Source organism: Malania oleifera, chromosome 9 (assembly GCF_029873635.1).
Source record: "Malania oleifera isolate guangnan ecotype guangnan chromosome 9, ASM2987363v1, whole genome shotgun sequence".
Classification (NCBI taxonomy): Eukaryota; Viridiplantae; Streptophyta; class Magnoliopsida; order Santalales; family Ximeniaceae; genus Malania; species Malania oleifera.
In genome coordinates this window covers 51,759,054-51,776,563 of record NC_080425.1, presented here as the reverse complement: position 1 = coordinate 51,776,563, position 17,510 = coordinate 51,759,054, and the positions used below count along the sequence as shown (strand labels likewise).

The following is a 17,510-nucleotide window of genomic DNA, read 5'->3' as shown; positions in this document are numbered from 1 at the left end:
GCTTTAGACTGTTTATATCCGACACTAATGAGGGTTGAAGAAATCTTGGCATACCATTGCCTTGATGCTTGTTTGAGGCCATATAAGGACTTGTTGAGTTTGCAGATTTTGGTCTCTCCCTTTTGTCCGAAACCAGGAAGAAGGTGCATGTAGACGTCTTCATCAAGGTCACCATGCAGGAAGACATTATTGACATTGAGTTGATGAAGATGCCAATTTTGTGTAGCAGCAAGGGTGAGAACCGTCTGAACAATAACCCATTTGGCAATAGGAGAGCAAAGGTTTCTAAGTAGTCGATACCTTCTTTCTGATTGTAGCCTTTGGCAACAAGACGATCCTTGTAACGTTCCAAAAAACCATCTGGGTTGTGTTTGATTTTGTACACCCATTTGCAACCAATGGGTTTCTTATTGGGTGGAAGAGGTGTCGAAGTCCAAGTATGGTTGGCTTCCAAAGCATCAATCTTAGCACGCATAGCATCACGCCACTGAGGATTTTGCATGGCCTTTATGAAGGACTTGGGCTCTTGTGCAAGGGATATGGTAGTCGTGAAGGCACGGTGTGCAGGGGAAATATAATCATAAGAAAGGAAATGTTAGAGGGGATAGCAGTAGCCATTTTGGCAATAGGAGCAAAGGTTTTAGAGTAGTTGATACCTTCTTTTTGATTGTAACCTTTGGTAACAAGACAAGCCTTGTAACGTTCCACAACACCATCTGGGTTGTGTTTGATTTTGTACACCCATTTGCAACCAATGGGTTTCTTATTGAGTGGAAGAGGAGTCAAACTCCAAGTATGGTTGGCTTCCAAAGCATCAATCTTAGCACGCATAGCATCACACAACTAAGGATCCTGTATGGCCTTTATGAAGGACTTGGGCTTTTGTGCAAGGGATATGGTAGTGGTGAAGGCACGGTGTGCAGGGGAAATAAAATCATAAGAAAGGAAATGTGAGAGGGGATAAATAATACTTGAGGAGTGGACTGATGCCGAGTCAGAGGATGGAGCAGGCTGAGACGGGAGTGCTTGTTGGGAATGGAAATCCCGCAAGTTGGCAGGGGTTGTATGGGGCGTGTGCATCGCCGAATTGGGATGGTTGGAGTGGGAGAATGGGTAGAGTCAAGTATAGGAGAAGGAGGAGTTTGGGTGGAAGGTTTAGAGAGAAGATCTGGAGAGTCAATGGGATGAGGTAATACATGAGCGGGCGACTCAGAAATAGTTTGGCTAAATGGAAATTGATCCTCGTAGAATACCACATCACGAAACACAAAGGTGTTATGAGTTGTATGATCATAAAGTTGATAACCTTTTTGTTCGTATGGATATCCAAGGAAGACACAGCGGATGGCTCGAGGATCGAATTTTGAAGGGTGGTGGAAGTGGGTGGAGGCATAACAGAGACATCCAAAGACTCGAAGGTGATTGTATTTAGGTGGAGTATTGTATAACTTTTCATAAGGAGATTTTCCACCCAAAATAGGAGTAGGTGTTCTATTTATCAAGTAAGATGCTGTGAGGAGAGCATTACCCCAAAAATGTTTAGGCATGTTGGCTTGAAATAGAAGGGCACGAGAAACATTCAAAAGGTGACGATGTTTACGTCCCACTACTCTATTTTGTTGGGGAGTAGAGATGCAACTAGGTTGATGAATGATTCCCTTTTCTAAATAGGAGGAAATATCAAATTCTGGCCCATTATCACTAAGGATAATCTTTACAGTGGTTGAAAATTGATTTTCAATGAGTCGAATGAAAGATTGGAGTAGAAAACGGGTATCTGATTTATGACGCATTAAATATCCTTAGGTACATCTAGTGTAGTCGTCTACAATGGTTAGAAAAAATTGAGCCCCAGTGAGAGATGGAATACGGTTCCCCCCCCCCCCCCCCTAAAAAAAAAATCCACATGTATTAAATGGAAAGGCGCAGGAGAAGAAATTGAATTGGAAGGAAATTAGAGGTGAGTTTGTTTAGCCAATGGGAAAATAAAACATGGTTCTAAATTTGAACAAATGCCAGAAACATTATTAGAAAGTAAAGACATAATTTTATTGAATAAATGGTCGAGTTGGTGATGCCAAACTTGGGAATTTGATGTAGCCACTTGACAACACGCAGGATTTTTTTTTGTAAAGTAATACAAGCAATCCTGCTCAGTTCCTAGTTCAATCATCTTCATCGAGCGTAGGTCTGGAATTAGGCACATATGAGTAGAAAAAATGATTAGAGAATTAGGAGTTTGACATAACACGCGAACGGATATAAGATTGAAGTGGAATAAAAGGACACAAGACATTTTTAAAATGAGAGAGGGAGAAAAAACAACGGATCCAATGTGGGTTACCGTAGCATTGGATCCATTTGGTAGTCGTACGGTACGACCATGCACATGGATAAAGCAGGTTAAATCAGCGGGAGAACACACCATATGGTCTGTGACTCCACTGTCTAGAATCCAAAGAGTTTCAGGAGAAAGACAAGATGGTATACTTGATAAGGATGACTCACCATTACCTACATGGTGTGCCTTAGAAGGTGTTTGAGTGGAATGGTTGAGCATGGCTAGAAGTTGTTGGCATTGATTGCTGGTGAAAGGGAAATTGCTGGTGGATGGTTGGTTGTTAGCGAAAGAGACTTGGTGAGCACTTGGTTTGGGACTAGATCCAATCTTGCGGGAGCCAGGTGGGAACCCATGGATGTAGTAGCAGCGATCAATAGTGTGGCCTTCTTTGTGATAGTGAGTGCATTTTGGTTTGGTCTTACGAAAAGGCCTACCATCTTTTGGAGTGGAAAGGATACCTTTGGCAGCTAATGCAACGCCGTCAATGAGTGGAGGAAGTTGAATGTTCCACCTCCTCTTGAAGGACCAAGCTGTAGTGTGGGAAGGGGATCTATCAACAAGATCTGAGCACGGATGGCACCATACGATTCATTAAGGCCCATGAGGAACTTCATGGTTCGCTAGTACTGTTGATATTGAACTATATCTCCTTCGAATAGATGAGATTGAAGTGATGCAAGTTCATCCCATAAGAACTTTAGCTTAGTAAAGTTGGTGGCTATCGATCTATTGCCTTGGACAAGGTTGTGAATTTCTTGTTCAAGGTGATACACTCGAGGGCCATTGACTTGTGAGAAGCAGTCCTTCAAATCGGTCCCAATATCTCGAGCAAGATCACAAAAAATAAAACTGGCAGAAATATCCTTTGAAAGAGAATTAATCAACCTTGCTTTTACCATATTGTTACAGCGTAACCACTGGCGGTATTCTGTAGTTGAGGATTTTGAAGGCTTGGGAATGGTGCCATCAATGAAGCCGATCTTGTTTTTGGAGCTGAGTGCAAGGAGCATGGTTTGAATCCACGTGGTGTAATTGGTTTCGGTCAATGGATGAGAGACCAAAGTAACACCCAGATTTTCAAAATTGTGGAGATACAAGGCATGACTTGGATCATCAAAATGTGGAGAACTTTGTGTGCTTTCAACATTGGAAACCATTGGGAAGGAGGAATCAGAGGAGTCTTTTTTTTTTTGAGAATCACAGGTTGGTCACGTGATCTTCTTCTTCAATAGCACCGAACAGTGAATTTCAGATGGTGTATTTCACCTGTTTGAAAAAAGGACCGAGAGAGAAAAATTTCTGGGTAGAGGTGTTTAGGACAACACCTCTACTTCGACTTACAGAAAGAAAAGAAGCAACCCCAATATATGAAGGGTAAAATGAATGCCAATCAGCGTGTGACAGTCACGTTGATGGTCAATCGAAAGGAGAAAAACTCTTATTTTTTTGAGCAAGAACAGAGAGGAATTGAGAAGAGAAAAGAATTTATCCCAAAGAAATTTCACACTCTGATATGTAAAAATTCAGAATGTGAAATAACATAGAGGAAGAGAAGAAGCGAAGAAGAGAGGAAGAGGAATGTATATCTTGTATTTCTTGGTATATTTTACAATGCATTGTAAGGGGGTATTTATATACATAGATTTACAGACAAATTGCTTAAATGAAATATGAATCCACTACAAATCAGCCCGTGTCTGGTGAGTATTCCTTTTGAGTTGTTTTGACCAATTCCAAACATGATTTCCTGCATTTGTTTGCTTCCGGTGAATTTGCCTTGGTCTTGGCAATTTCCTTAACATAAATCGACTGCCATTTCAATTTCAAGGGTGACGGAAATCAGAAATTTTGACAGAAATTTTGACAATTTCTTGGAAATTTAAGACCATGTCTCAAACAAGTGGGAAATTCCAGCTTGGCCAACCACTGCTTAAAGGGAAATACCCCCCCGGAGGTTTAGGGTCTTTCACCCAAAGGAGAACTTGCTCAAATATGACAATCTTGCAGACACAAACAACACATAAAGTGCCAGCTATTTCACATAATAGCAATCCAATAGATGCACAAACACAAGCTATGCCATATCAAATTATCTATTTTCCTTACAAGGTTAGTACCCATCATATGTAAATTTCCCAATTAAAACAAAATTTGCAGCTATAAAACTCCAGGAGAACATACATGCAGCCATATCTAGTAATTAGAAACAAGAAGCTTAAATTCCTTTCTTATTAGTTTTCAATTTGATGCAAGATTCCATCCCTTTTCCCTTTGAATGCCCAAAATACCTAATTGAATAAATGAAAATTAAGAACACCTACCTTGATTTTCAGCTTCTCCAATTTTTTTTTTTTAAGTTTCCTGTATTTTCTCCTGATTTTTCCTGACTTTTTTGCAGACTTTTCTCTCTTTTCCTCTCTCTAGAACTAGGGTTTACAGCAGGAATTTACGATATTTTGTGTGTTGTTGCTGCTCTGCATTGCTGGAATGGGTTAAGACAGTAGTTACTTGCTGCCAGCTGCCTGCTAAATGTCCCTTCCTAGGCTGGAAACATGGCAGGACAGCAGCAGCTGGAAGCAACAAGGGTCCTGTGGTGCTGCCACCTATGTGTTAGGTGTCTGCTGCTGGTCTGGTGATGGTGCCAGGTGACTGCTGCTGGTCTGAAGTGCTGTCAGGTGTTTCACCTGGTTTCAGCATGCCACTGCTTTGTTTTTGTTCCCCTAATTTGCCCTAATTCTTATATTATTTGTGTTTTAGTATGACCCTAATAATTTCCTTTCTAAGCCCCTTATACCTTTAATATATTGAATGAAATCTCCAATATCAATTAACATAACTTAATGAATAAATGGTTAGCATGAATTGTTCAATACAGAAACAAAGTAAAATCCATGAATATCTATCAAATTTAAATTTACCATGGCTTAAAGAGTATGGTCATCACACCATTGAGTCTCACCATTGAACCAAAACCCTTTGTCCATTGCCCATATGCCTCTCCTTTGTCCTAGGACTGCATCTCGTATCTAGAATCTTAACTAACAATCGCTAGTATGGTTTGGCAATCTCAGCTTGTTTTTTGAAAAAGCAATGTGTTAGGGCCGTGTGGCACTCGTCTAGAGCTATCCCCCAACCGAGTCAGCCAATGATTACAAATTCAAGCATGCAGACACGAGTATCACATAAGTCTCTTTAACCACATGATATTCATGAAAATATCATTATAGACAATCATAGTTCACATAGGCAAGGGGCATTCATAGATCAGTAAAGTACAAATCAATCTATTATAATGAAATACAACTATGAAAATGACTACTTGTTTTATTCAATTAAAAGAACAACAATACAAGCATCAACACAAGTATTTTGATAGTCAATATAAATCCTTGGAGAGTACATATAAAGTCAATATCTCCCCCCCCCCCCCACCCCCCACCCCCGTATTACCCCATTACATTGTCACTCCGTAACATCCTCTCCCACTCATTTTATCGACGTCCTTTTCAACTTGTTGTAAGAAGTCTCCAGTCCTCTGATTTTGGTATCGCTACTTGGAGTTCAGAAAATCTTGAATCTTCTGGAAGACATGTTGGAGGTCTTTTGTTTTCTTCCCACTAACCACTATTCTCTTCTTCTCCCAACCTTGTCCATTTAACCAGGTATCGTTGTTGCTGGCATCTTCTTCATAGACAAGTTTGTCTACAAGGATCTCTTCAACATCTCTAGTTGTAGTCTTCTTTCTGGAAATGGTTCATCGCCTTGACTTCTATTGGCTTGGATCTTCTTCATCAACATGGAATGGTTTTAAGTTGCTCACGTGAAACTTTGCAAGACTGGTCGCCCATGAATCTTCATCCACTCTGGTTGTTCAAGTTGATAAAATGCATGTCCGACTTTCTCTATCACTTTGATTGGGCCTTCATACCATTGTAAGAGTCTTTTTTTCCTTGCCGCAAAGGAACTGAAATGTTTCTAGTGGCACATTTACGAGCACCCAATCCCCAACTTCAAATTGTTGTGGTCGTCACCCTTTGTCCGCCTATTTCTTCATGTGCTTTGAGGTTTTTTCAAGTTGAGGTTGAGTCACTTCTATGTTCTGCATCTAGTTCTTTGTAAACTAGTTCACTGTCGGGCAATTTTCGTTGTATGTGGCGTCAAGGGTGTCTGGGAGAGTTGGCTGTTGACCTATCATAATCTCAAAAGGACTTTTATTAGTTGTAGAAGATTTCATAGAATTAAAACAAAATTGTGTTGTATCCAATAGAAACCTAATTTTTTTGGTCAGTGTTAAGTTCCATAAGTATCCCTCTAACCACATCAAAATCGTTACAGGGTGGCACTATGAAGTCTATTGTTCTCGACCATAGACCCATCTGACAAGCAACCTTAACAGGCGACTCCTATAGTGGACAAAGCTTCTGAATTCACCACCTTCAATTTTATTGAGTCCTTATCAACTTATAGTTTTCAACCGTTGAGCATTTATATTGGTGATAAAGTTGTGAGTGGCGCTTGTGTTGATCACTTGATCATGGCCTTGGTATTCTTTCCATTTAGTAATAGATCCAAATACATTAGGCCCTTTTCCTAGGATTTGTTGGTATTTACTTGATGTTCCAATGCTCCCAGAAACCTTAAGACCCCCACAATATCCTGCTTTTACCCTCGGTGTGTTTTAGGGGTTTCTGTTCCCTCTCAAAGGCTTTCAAGGCATATAGTGCCTTTCGTTCAGGATATTTTGCTACCTGATGAGGTCCCATGCAGAGAAAATAAGAAATTGGTGGTTGGTTCTCCCCCCTTGCTATATATTTGCTCCTTGACTCTCTAGTTGTTGAGGGTCTTCTGTCTCTTCCAAAATTTTTTGGTCCTTTATCACTTCCCTTACTTGTAGGTTTATTCACCTTGTTGGGCATTCATTATTGGAAAAAGTTGGGTTTTTACTCTTCAGAGAACTTTCTGAGAAATCATCTAGCTGCTCGGCCTCTGTGAGGGTGGAGGGGAGGTTGCAAACCCCTTACCTTCGTAGCTTATTCTTTGGTCATGTCTTGAGTCCTCGAAGGAAATGAAATAGTTTATCAGATTCAACATATCTTTGGTGTTGAGCATTAAGGCCATGAGCTCCCATATTAACCCCCTTATCGAGCCTGTTTATTGTAGGTCATACACATTGCAACACGCAATGTACTCCATATTTTTGTGGTAAAATTGTGCCAATCTTGTTTCAATCCCTCCCAAGTATTAATGATGCACCGATTGTTTTGAATGATATCACATTTGGTTCTCCACCACAACTTTGCGCCGTTGGAAAGGTATACCGTAGCAATGTTCACTCTGTCCTCCTCTAGTTCGATTCGCGAACACTTAAAGTAGTGTTCTGGGTCAAAACGAAGTTTGTCTAATTCCTTGGCATCTTGGGCACCATTGTAACATTTGGGTTCTAGTACTTTTATTCAAGATCCTTTAATAGTATGTTGGTTTTCGGGACATTTGTACCACCACATTCAAGTTGGCACTCATCTCTTGCAAGTTGTTCTGGAATTGGTCCATTGTGTTCTGGAACTAGCTAATTTCCTTCAAATCTTCCTTAAAGGCACTAATGGAATCCTTGACATTTTCTGCAAGCAAGTAAAAAAATTATTAGTTAGTTCTCAGCAAGGTCTTAAATTTCGATTTCGACTCAAATTTTGAAGCTCCAAAAGTACGGAAATTTCGATGGAAATTTCGATTTCGATGTCGATTTCGATTTCAATTTGAAAAAATAACGGAAACTAGTAGTAAAGCATGGAGTGAAACTTTAGAAATGGTTAACAAACATAAAAATATAAGTTTTAAGACTAATATATTACAAATTCAATACATCTATGTTTTGTATGAGGTGGAAAAATTGTAAAATAGTATGTGTATCAAACATGTCTGTAAGATAATGTACATTAAACATATTCAGTTAATGCAAATGAAATTCATAAATCATTTAAATATTATCTATTATACAAATATTGATAATTTAGACATGAATGGTTAAATAAAATATTACTATAAGTTTATTTCTTTATATAATTTCAAAAGCACTTGTGATAACCTTTTGTTTCAATAAAATAAATTAAAAGAGAAATTTCACTTCACTCTTGAGGTTTCGATAAATTTCGACCAATTTTGCTAAAATTTCAAGGTTTCGATAAATTTCGGATGAATCGTTGAGATTTCGACGGAAAATATGCAAGACGGAAATCGATTGCCATTTCGATTTCGAAGGTGATGGAAATCAAAAATTTCGACGGAAATTTCGACAATTTCGTGAAAATTTAAGACCATGGTTCTCGGAGGGAGGCCTCAAGCCCTATTGGCTCTTCCCCCTGGGATGTTAAAAATGGCAATGCGCCCTTAGTTTGTTTTAGCCTATTCTCAAAGGCTTCCAATTGCTCGATGTTCCTCTGGAAGGCTTCAAGCTCAATTGGCATCTCCTATAGAGATTTTATACATGGAATGTATTTCTTTAGTTCCACAATTCTTTCCTTGACTTTGGATGCATTATAGAGGATTTCTTTAGTGTTTCTCTAGTGGCCTCAAGCTCTATTGGCACGTCTTTATCTTTTGTCAATTTAACCACAAACCCTTGGAGTTCTAAGAACTTCGTCTCCAATGTTTCCAGTTCTGTCACTCTTTCCTTAAACCCTTCAATGCGTTCTGTCTTTTTGTCTTTGCGGACTTTTAAGTTTTACCACTCATGGTGCCAGCACACCGTAATTTGATACCCACTATCACGGACCCACAAATATGGACTTTAATAAGGGCCGCATGACACTCGTTGAGAGCTCTCCTCAATTGAGTTAGCCAATGATTACATGTTCAAGCCTTCAGGCACAAGCATCACATAAGTCTCTTAAACCATGTGGTAGCCACGAAAGTATAATTATAGACAACCATAGTTCACATAGGCAATAGGCATTCATACAAAAAGCATTCATAGCAGCAAAGTAGATCACAATCCATCATAATTAGATACATCAATGAAAAAAACTACTTGTTTATTCAATTTAAGAGAACAACAATACAGACATCAATACAAGTAGTTTGATAGTCAATATAAATCCTTGGAGAGTACATATAAAGTCATTATCTCCCTAGCACAATGTTGTAGGCCTCCTTAAAACTTGTTAATCTGCTCGCCCTGGTAATATTTTTTGTTGGCCACTGCCTCACGCGCTCTTGATTATTGGCCAATAGCTTTAATACGACATGGTGCATGAGGCTCCATCAGGTGTCGTTTTGTCCCAAGTTGATAGGTTACGGTTTGGCTGTCTCTATAAACAATGCTAATAGGCCATTTTCCACGTTATTGTGTGCGAAAATTGAGATCCATGCTTTCTTGTTTGCTCATATTTGGGTTTTGAAAACACATGGCAGGTAAGAGCAATAAGTCTCTACCTTTTTGAATGTTCATTGATTCTTAGGCTTCCTTTTTGGTAATAATTGGGCTTTTGGTGCATTGGTAATTTTTCATTCATTGTTGATAATTAATTTTTCTTTGTACGGAGACCATGACTCAAAAATTTAGTTACCTCTTCATTAACATGAATTACAATTGAGAAGTTGAATTGAAGTAACTACATGCAGTGGTCTAAGGCTGTCAAATGAACTAAGTATGTCGAGATTTGTTTGACGGGTCTAGGTAAGTTTGAACATCTCATTCAGTTAAGGCCTATTAAAGACAAGATGATGTAGGATGGAAAGTTGGTATTTGGATGGATCACTTTGATCCAATTTGGAGCCCAATTTCAAATTATAGAGTCAATGGATTGTTGGGTCCTAAACCCAAATGTTTTAAGAGTATTTGTGGTAGGCCTATGTGTATTTGAGGGGATCATTTGTAGTAGATGTCTTTTTAGGGGGTTTAATCATAATTTCTTTCATTTTAGGATTTATATGTAATTTCTTGTGATTTAGACTTTCTTATAATAGACTGTGAAAGCCATGTAAGAGGTAGTTTTTTGTGAATTTGAATTGAGCAGTGAACATTTGCTTTTCCCCACATTGTATCTCCTTCCTCTTCTCTTCTTCCTTCTTCCTCCTTTTTCTTCCGTCTAATCTCCTTTGTTTCTTTTCCAATTTCTCTCTCTCTTGGCAGTATTCTGCATCACTTATTCAATTTCTCTTTGCTGTTCTGCATCACTAAAGGAGAAATGGATTTAGGAAAATGCATATTGCTACGAAATTCTGTAGGACCTCAGATTGCTAGAATGAGTATTACTATTAATACTTATGAGAACGATTGAGATCTAGGAGTATGTCAATCTCACATGTATTATCTCTCCCTAGAGAATTTTCTATTGTAGATTTTAGGAAGCAGAGTTAGCATCCCTATGTTTATTCATGCGTGATTTGGAATGCTTCTAGCATTCATACTTCAGGAGCTCAGAATTCCCCATTCTGGCACACAGAGATCTGCTTTTGTTACCCAAGTTGTTTCAGGTATATGAATCCTCTTCTTCCATTTTGCATACTCTATGGTAATATCCTTAGAAAGTAGAATTGTTGTCAAATTTTTTTATTGTCTCAGCCCATGTTCTTCGAGGTCATCCCTCTCCCTCCTTGTGTCTCTTAACCAAGGTCTTAAATTTTGATTTTGACTCAAATTTCGAAGCTCCAAAAGAACAGAAATTTCGATGAAAATTTCAATTTTGATGTCAATTTCGATTTTGATTTGAAAAAATAACAAAATTAGTAGTAAAGCATGGAATTCTTTGTGAAAGTTTAGAAATGGTTAACAAACATAATAATATAAGTTTAGTACTAATATATTACAAATTAAATACATCTATCTTTTGTATGAGGTGGAAAAGTTGCAAAATAGTAGTATGTGTATCAAACATATTTGTAAGATAATGTACATTAAACATATTCAGTTAATAAAAATTAAATTCATGAATAATTTAAATATTATTTATTATACAAATAATGATAATTTAGACATGAAGGGTTAAATAAAATGTTATTGTAAGTTTAATTTTTCATATAATTTCAAAAGCACTTGTAATAATCTTTTGTTACGATAAAATAAATAAAATAAATTAAGAGAGAAATTTCACTTCACTCTTAAATCTCTCATTTGAATTCCTACAAAATTTCATTGTATAGTTAAAATTTCAACATGTTTCGCTAAAATTTCGAGATTTCGATAAATTTCAGATGATTCGTTGAGATTTTGACAGAAATTATGCAAGACGGAAATCTCGAAATTTTAGCGAAATTTGACAAAAATCGGAAATTTCAACAATTTCGTGGAAATTTAAGACCATGCTCTTTAATGTAAACCCTTACTAGATACTATCTGGTATACTTTGCAAGTGCCCAAACCATCTTCTATGCCTTTCCGTTATATTATCTTCTATAGGTGCTATGCCTAGCTTACTACACACGTACTCTCATTCCTTTATCTTCTATAGTTAAGTTGCCCGCCTAACTTAGCCTTCTCATTTTTGCAACCTTTCCTTTTTCAATGCGCTTTTTCTTTAGTGGGCCAAAATTTTGATTTGTAGAGCATTGTTGGTCTTGTAGTATTTCTATAGAATTTTCAATTTATTTTTAAAAGGTATTCTATGATTATACAACATGCTTGAAGCACTTCTCCATTTTAATGAACCTATTTTACGCTATGTATCACATCATCTTCAACTTCTTCAGTATATGTAATAGATCTAAGGTGTTGAAATCTACTCATAATAGGAATCTTTTACGAAGTTTAATATTTTTTTCATTGTTCCTCCTTGAAGGACTGTAAATTCATTTCAAATATTCCCTTTTGTTTCTACTTGAAACCTCTAGATTCTAAAGCTTCTGTCCATAATTCCATCTTAGATTTTACTCCACCTTTAGTTTCATAAATCATGAAAATATCATGTGCACATTACATGCATGCACTGTGAAACCTTATTTTGGACATGTCTAGTAAATTTGTCCATAATTTGTTGAGAGTTACACCTGTGAGTTGTTTCACATAGGATGAAATTAAGGTGGAAGAGTGGCTAATATACATTGATGGGCCAATACCTAATGGCTTAATTTTTTGGTCAATTTGCTTAATTATTCGGGTATATATATGGCACATCCACAATACACTACATGGTACAACAAAGTGGTATCAAAGTTAATAGTTATGGAGGCATAAGAGTTAATTCTTCTAGAAATGCCAATAGTTGGAGGACTAAGTGTGTGGCTGAGGCTACCAAGGATCATCTAGATTGGATAGGTGGATGTGAATGGAGTCAAGACATGAGAGATGGGTTTAATTCAGAAGGCACTTGGAATGCGACCCAAATCTAAGTTCCACTTCAGCTACTGTTAAAAAATTGTACTCGCTCTGATGGTTAAGATAGCTTCTGCTCAAGGAGAGGGCTAAAAACTCACGAGTGAGGGGGATCTTTTTGAGTATTTCACTTGTAAATTGATCTATATCAGATAAATGTGAGGAGGAAGAATGGCTCACATAAATGGAGGGGTCTAAAGCCTAATCAGTTAAACTTTTAGGTTTAGTTGATAGCTCATTTGTGTACATAGCCTCTCTTCCTTACCATGTTATAGATATAGCCCTTCAAAGGGGTAAAAAATAATGTCTCAAGGCTAACCCAACATACATCAATTGCATGTGCAGGATGGTCCAAATTTGGGAGTGATTTCTGTATTAAATCTGGTTTAATCCAAGAGTTTCTCCTGGAAATTAGGTATTTTTGGAAAAGGTCTGCTAGTTTATTTTCCAATCCATTGAATGGTCTGCAGTACAGATTGTTGTAGCCACTTTTCCAAAATTGGCATGCGTCAGCTGCAGACTACAAAATTGACACTTCTGGAAGTAACAGCCCATTAAACTTAAAAATCTCACTCTTTAGCCACTGCATCTTGCACATATCATGAAAAGTAAGATAATTTTGTTTCTGTAGCATTCAAAAATGTTTAACATTGAAATAAGATTGTTATGGATTTCATAAGGAACATATCTATTTTAATTTACTTTTTTATATTTGCACTAACAATTTACATACCATGTTGTATTATGGCTTTTGAATGCTTCCTTTTGTATTATGTCTTTACTATTAGTTGGTTGCCTACTTCTTTGGATGCTTTTGATTGTTCTGATCCTTTTGCACCATGTTTACAAAATTGTGGCAGTGGATTGTGAGAGAGCTGGCTCTCTTACAGAACCTCATTGATCGAGCAAATGAGAAGGGATGGAGAAGAGAATATCCTTTCATGATGTGATTTATGAAGATATAGTTGGAACTAGTAATGTATGTTGAGAGAAGCCCTGCATACTGATATGCAGGTTTCTATGCTTTAAGTATGCATCTGAACATATTTTTTTGATCTAAGTTTACACACATGCATAAAAAGGGGTCAGCTAGAAAGTTTCAAATTATCCATCACTATGATAGGAAGGGTTTGAAGGAGCACTTGTATAATGTTAAAGGCTTGATATACATTGTTGGCCCACAACCTAATATCTTAAGCTTTTAGGTAAAGTGGTAATCTAACGGAGCTTGTTATCAGAAGGTCTTGGGTTCTAGTCTTGTGGCCTGTTCTTGTTATGTGGTGTTTAAAAATTATTGTATTCCATGTAATGGGTGTTAATTATTGTTTGTTCATCTCTCCACATGCTATTGGGCTGCACATGCGGGGGAATAAGACTAGATATACATTGTTGGCCCACAACCTTACAACTTAAGCTTTTAGGTAAAATGGGAATCTAGCATTTAAGTTGAAATTTTACCTTTTTATAAAAGAAGAAATTATTAAGACAATAAAGAAAGCATGCAAAATGGAGGACAAGGATCCTCTAAATAAACTGAAGTACAGAGAAAAATAAATAAATAAAAATGAGCAACATAAAGAACAAATGAAGCAAAGCTCTCCAATCTCACTACAAGTTACTCAGAGATACTCTTCTAAAGGAGTCAATGGCAGAGAATGAAAGTGAACCAAGAAAGACCACCCTACACAAAGCCAGCTGCCAAGGGTAAAGGAATCTCCTGACAAATACAACAGATAACTGCAAAGATAGAACACTTTCAGATAGCCTTCCTCTCATTTTTTTTTTTTTTTGGTTTCAAACCCCTTAAAACAAAGTTGACAAGAACTTTCCAAAGATTGAGGGCAATGCCTGTTTTCCCCCAAAATATTTAACAAATAATTCCAAATTCCCCAAAAATGAAAAATAAGAGAAGATGTGAAGTCTCCCCATTATGATTACAAGCATAATAATCTTGAAGCAAATGATCAAGATGTGGAGAATGATGAGCTTTGTTTGGCCATCTCTGAAACAACATCAATATTAATACTGTGGACGTTTGCAGTCCAAGAAAAGAATAGAGCGAAGGAAGAGCATTTGAAGCATGAGACAAATGAATGAAAAAGACTTACAAGAAAGTCCCTAGAAGCATCCAAAATCCAATTTCTAATTAAAATTTCCAGAATGAATATTCTACAAATTGATACTCTCATGAGTAATGAAAATATTAGAGATAGAACATCATGAAGATTAGGTAAGAAAAAAAAAAAAAAAAAAAGGAGACAAGGAGAAGCTTGAAATAGAAGAGCTTGCCCTCCATTAGCCTGTACTCTCTCTCTCACCCAATAATGTTCCATTTCTATAAAAAGACATTCCAGCCACATGCATGTTACTAGATTAAGGGAATCACTCTCAATTGGTTTGAACTTGTCTCCTTACAAGTTATAACATTTGAGGATTTTGAAGAACTCTCCCCTGGGCCCAAAATGAAGAAAAAAAGGAGGAAGAATAATTTTTTTTAAGCATTCATCCACCTTGTTTGCATACTAATTGTTGGCACTACATGTGTGTGTATTTAGCAGCCTCAATAGTGCTAATTTTACTTCAATGAAAGGCATTGTGATCCTTGACATGCGTGGTGTTGTACGCTATTTGAATACATGGAAAGAAGACAACTGCTTCAGACATCATCAGAACAGTTAAGATTATTACGAGATGTTCCAAAAGTGATTGCAGAAGTAACAGAGCTTGAACTTGCTTCTGAGGACTACCCAAAAAATGATGAACAAGGATGTGATGACCTGACAAAATCAGCTCTTGCGAGGATTCCAAAAAACTCCATCAATAATTCAGACGACAAAGAAAGTTCTACCTTCGTGATTGGTTCAAAAGATAACACAGGTTTCCTACATTGCTTCTTTATATTTTTAATCTGTCAAGTATCACTCTAAAGATGCTGGTTAATTGTAAATTAGGAGACATACTGACAAGTTTTCAAATATATGGTTGATTCTGCTACTTCCTGTTTTCTTGGAAACTTCTTAAAATAATGAATCTTCATGCTGATAAAATGCCTGGATTGATACTGAACCTGGAATTTCAAATCTTGGTCCATAGATGAAAATTTTATCACATGAACTTTTCTTGTTACGCCCAAACAACATTTTTGGCCATGGCTGTTTTTCGCTTGAGACTTAAATTTTGAACTTATGCAATATTCAGTTGTTCTTGTCATCGATTTAATTATTGCATTAGATATAGAAATCATATTTAAATACTAGGGAAGTCCGCTTTGAAATAGTACGCCCTGCACCGACCCCCTAAGTATACGTTTCAAAAGGAATCATACAGGTAGATTGACACAATAGAGGCCTCTGGAAAACCAAGCAGGTAAAGTACATTACGTAGTCTGTTTTGGGGATTAACTATTATATGTTCAAGGTCCGATATTGAAATAATTTTAGATGTTTTACCTGACTTTGTCCGTGCAATTAAGCTTGAAGATATTTTGGTGTGAAACCCTTAAATTCAGAGTTGATTGCCCAATATATCTGTAGAAACAATCTCAAAATTTTGTTTTTAATTACTTTTAGAGTTATAATTTTAATTTTAAAACTTAAATAATTTATCCTAAAATATCTTACCACTCATAATATCACATCTACAGCTCCAATTCTCTTTTAAACTTTTATCATGGGAAAACCTCTAGTGAATACTCATGGATGCATCATGTGTGCCACTTCTAGTGAAGGCTTATAGCTTTCACATGGGAACAATTTACTGCACCTGTAATCACTGCCACAAACACCTTATCATGAAATTATGCGGTTATCTTTCTGCAAAATTAATAATTGATAGCTAGATAAAAACCAAACAGGCCTTAAAACAGTATGTAGAGTGCAATGGGATGATACTACATGGAACTTGAAGCTTTAAATTAGAAGTAAAATTATTGTGCATCGCCCTATTGTTCAACTAGGAGTGAAATAATTTAAAATGGGCCATGATGCTTTGATTTTTATTGAGCTTAGGTGAAAATGTGGAAGTAATCGCTTTGAATTTTTGAAATAAAAAAGCAAATCTCTTCATTTATATGATTTATTTTCTTTCATGGGGGATGGAGCCGTCACCAATGAAAACTCTTCCTCTGGAAATGCCAGCTCAAATTGCAATAGAGATGGTGATGAACATGCCATCAGTTGTTGTTCTGTCGAAAGGGATTTAAAAGGTTAAATATTTATATATTCCCAAATATTAATCAATGAACATCATGTTTGAATCTCCAAAGATAAAATCTCCATTTTTGAAGCTGAGTGATTAGACATATTGATGCAGTAGCAATTGCTAGTTCTAGCTGATGGAAAATTAAGAGGCCATTTGGTATCAAAGGCCGTACCCAGTGCACAAGGCTCCCACATTGAGTGGGGTCTGCGATAGGTGGATGTCGGCAAGCCTTACCCCCATTTTTGGAGAGGCCACCCCCAAGTCTCGAACCTGAGACCACTCGTATCGAGGCGGAGGCACTTGCCATTGCACCAAGGCCATTTGGTATCATAGTCTAAAATTATAAAAATAGAAACTAGAAACAAAAACTAAAAACTAGAACTAGAAATTGAAAACCGAAAACTAGCAACCTATTTGGTTAATTTTTTTTTAAATTTAAAACAAGTTAAAAACTTGAGTGAAGAATTGCCTTTTTTTTTTTTTTCCTTGAATCCCATTCCACTTAAAAAATATGATTACAATGATAAAAAGGTACAAAAGAATACAGATAAAAAATATTATAATAAAAGTAAAAAATTGTTACATGTTATTTTACTTATTATATTTCAGAACTCACTTTACATGAACAACATCTTATTGTACAAGAAAACTGAAAAATAGTAA

General features: G+C 36.8%; 1 protein-coding gene across 3 annotated transcripts in view; it reads left to right on the top strand.

Annotated features, from left to right (window-relative positions):
* The window catches only part of LOC131164468 (uncharacterized protein At5g08430-like), a 103,126-nt gene that overhangs the window by 66,200 nt on the left and 19,416 nt on the right, over positions 1-17,510 (top strand). For all 3 annotated transcript variants that reach the window (XM_058121676.1, XM_058121677.1, XM_058121678.1), the window contains 2 exons: positions 13,508-13,578; positions 15,271-15,524. In XM_058121676.1, the coding sequence (XP_057977659.1) occupies positions 13,508-13,578; positions 15,271-15,524 (325 nt within the window). The remainder of the gene's footprint in view (positions 1-13,507; positions 13,579-15,270; positions 15,525-17,510) is intronic.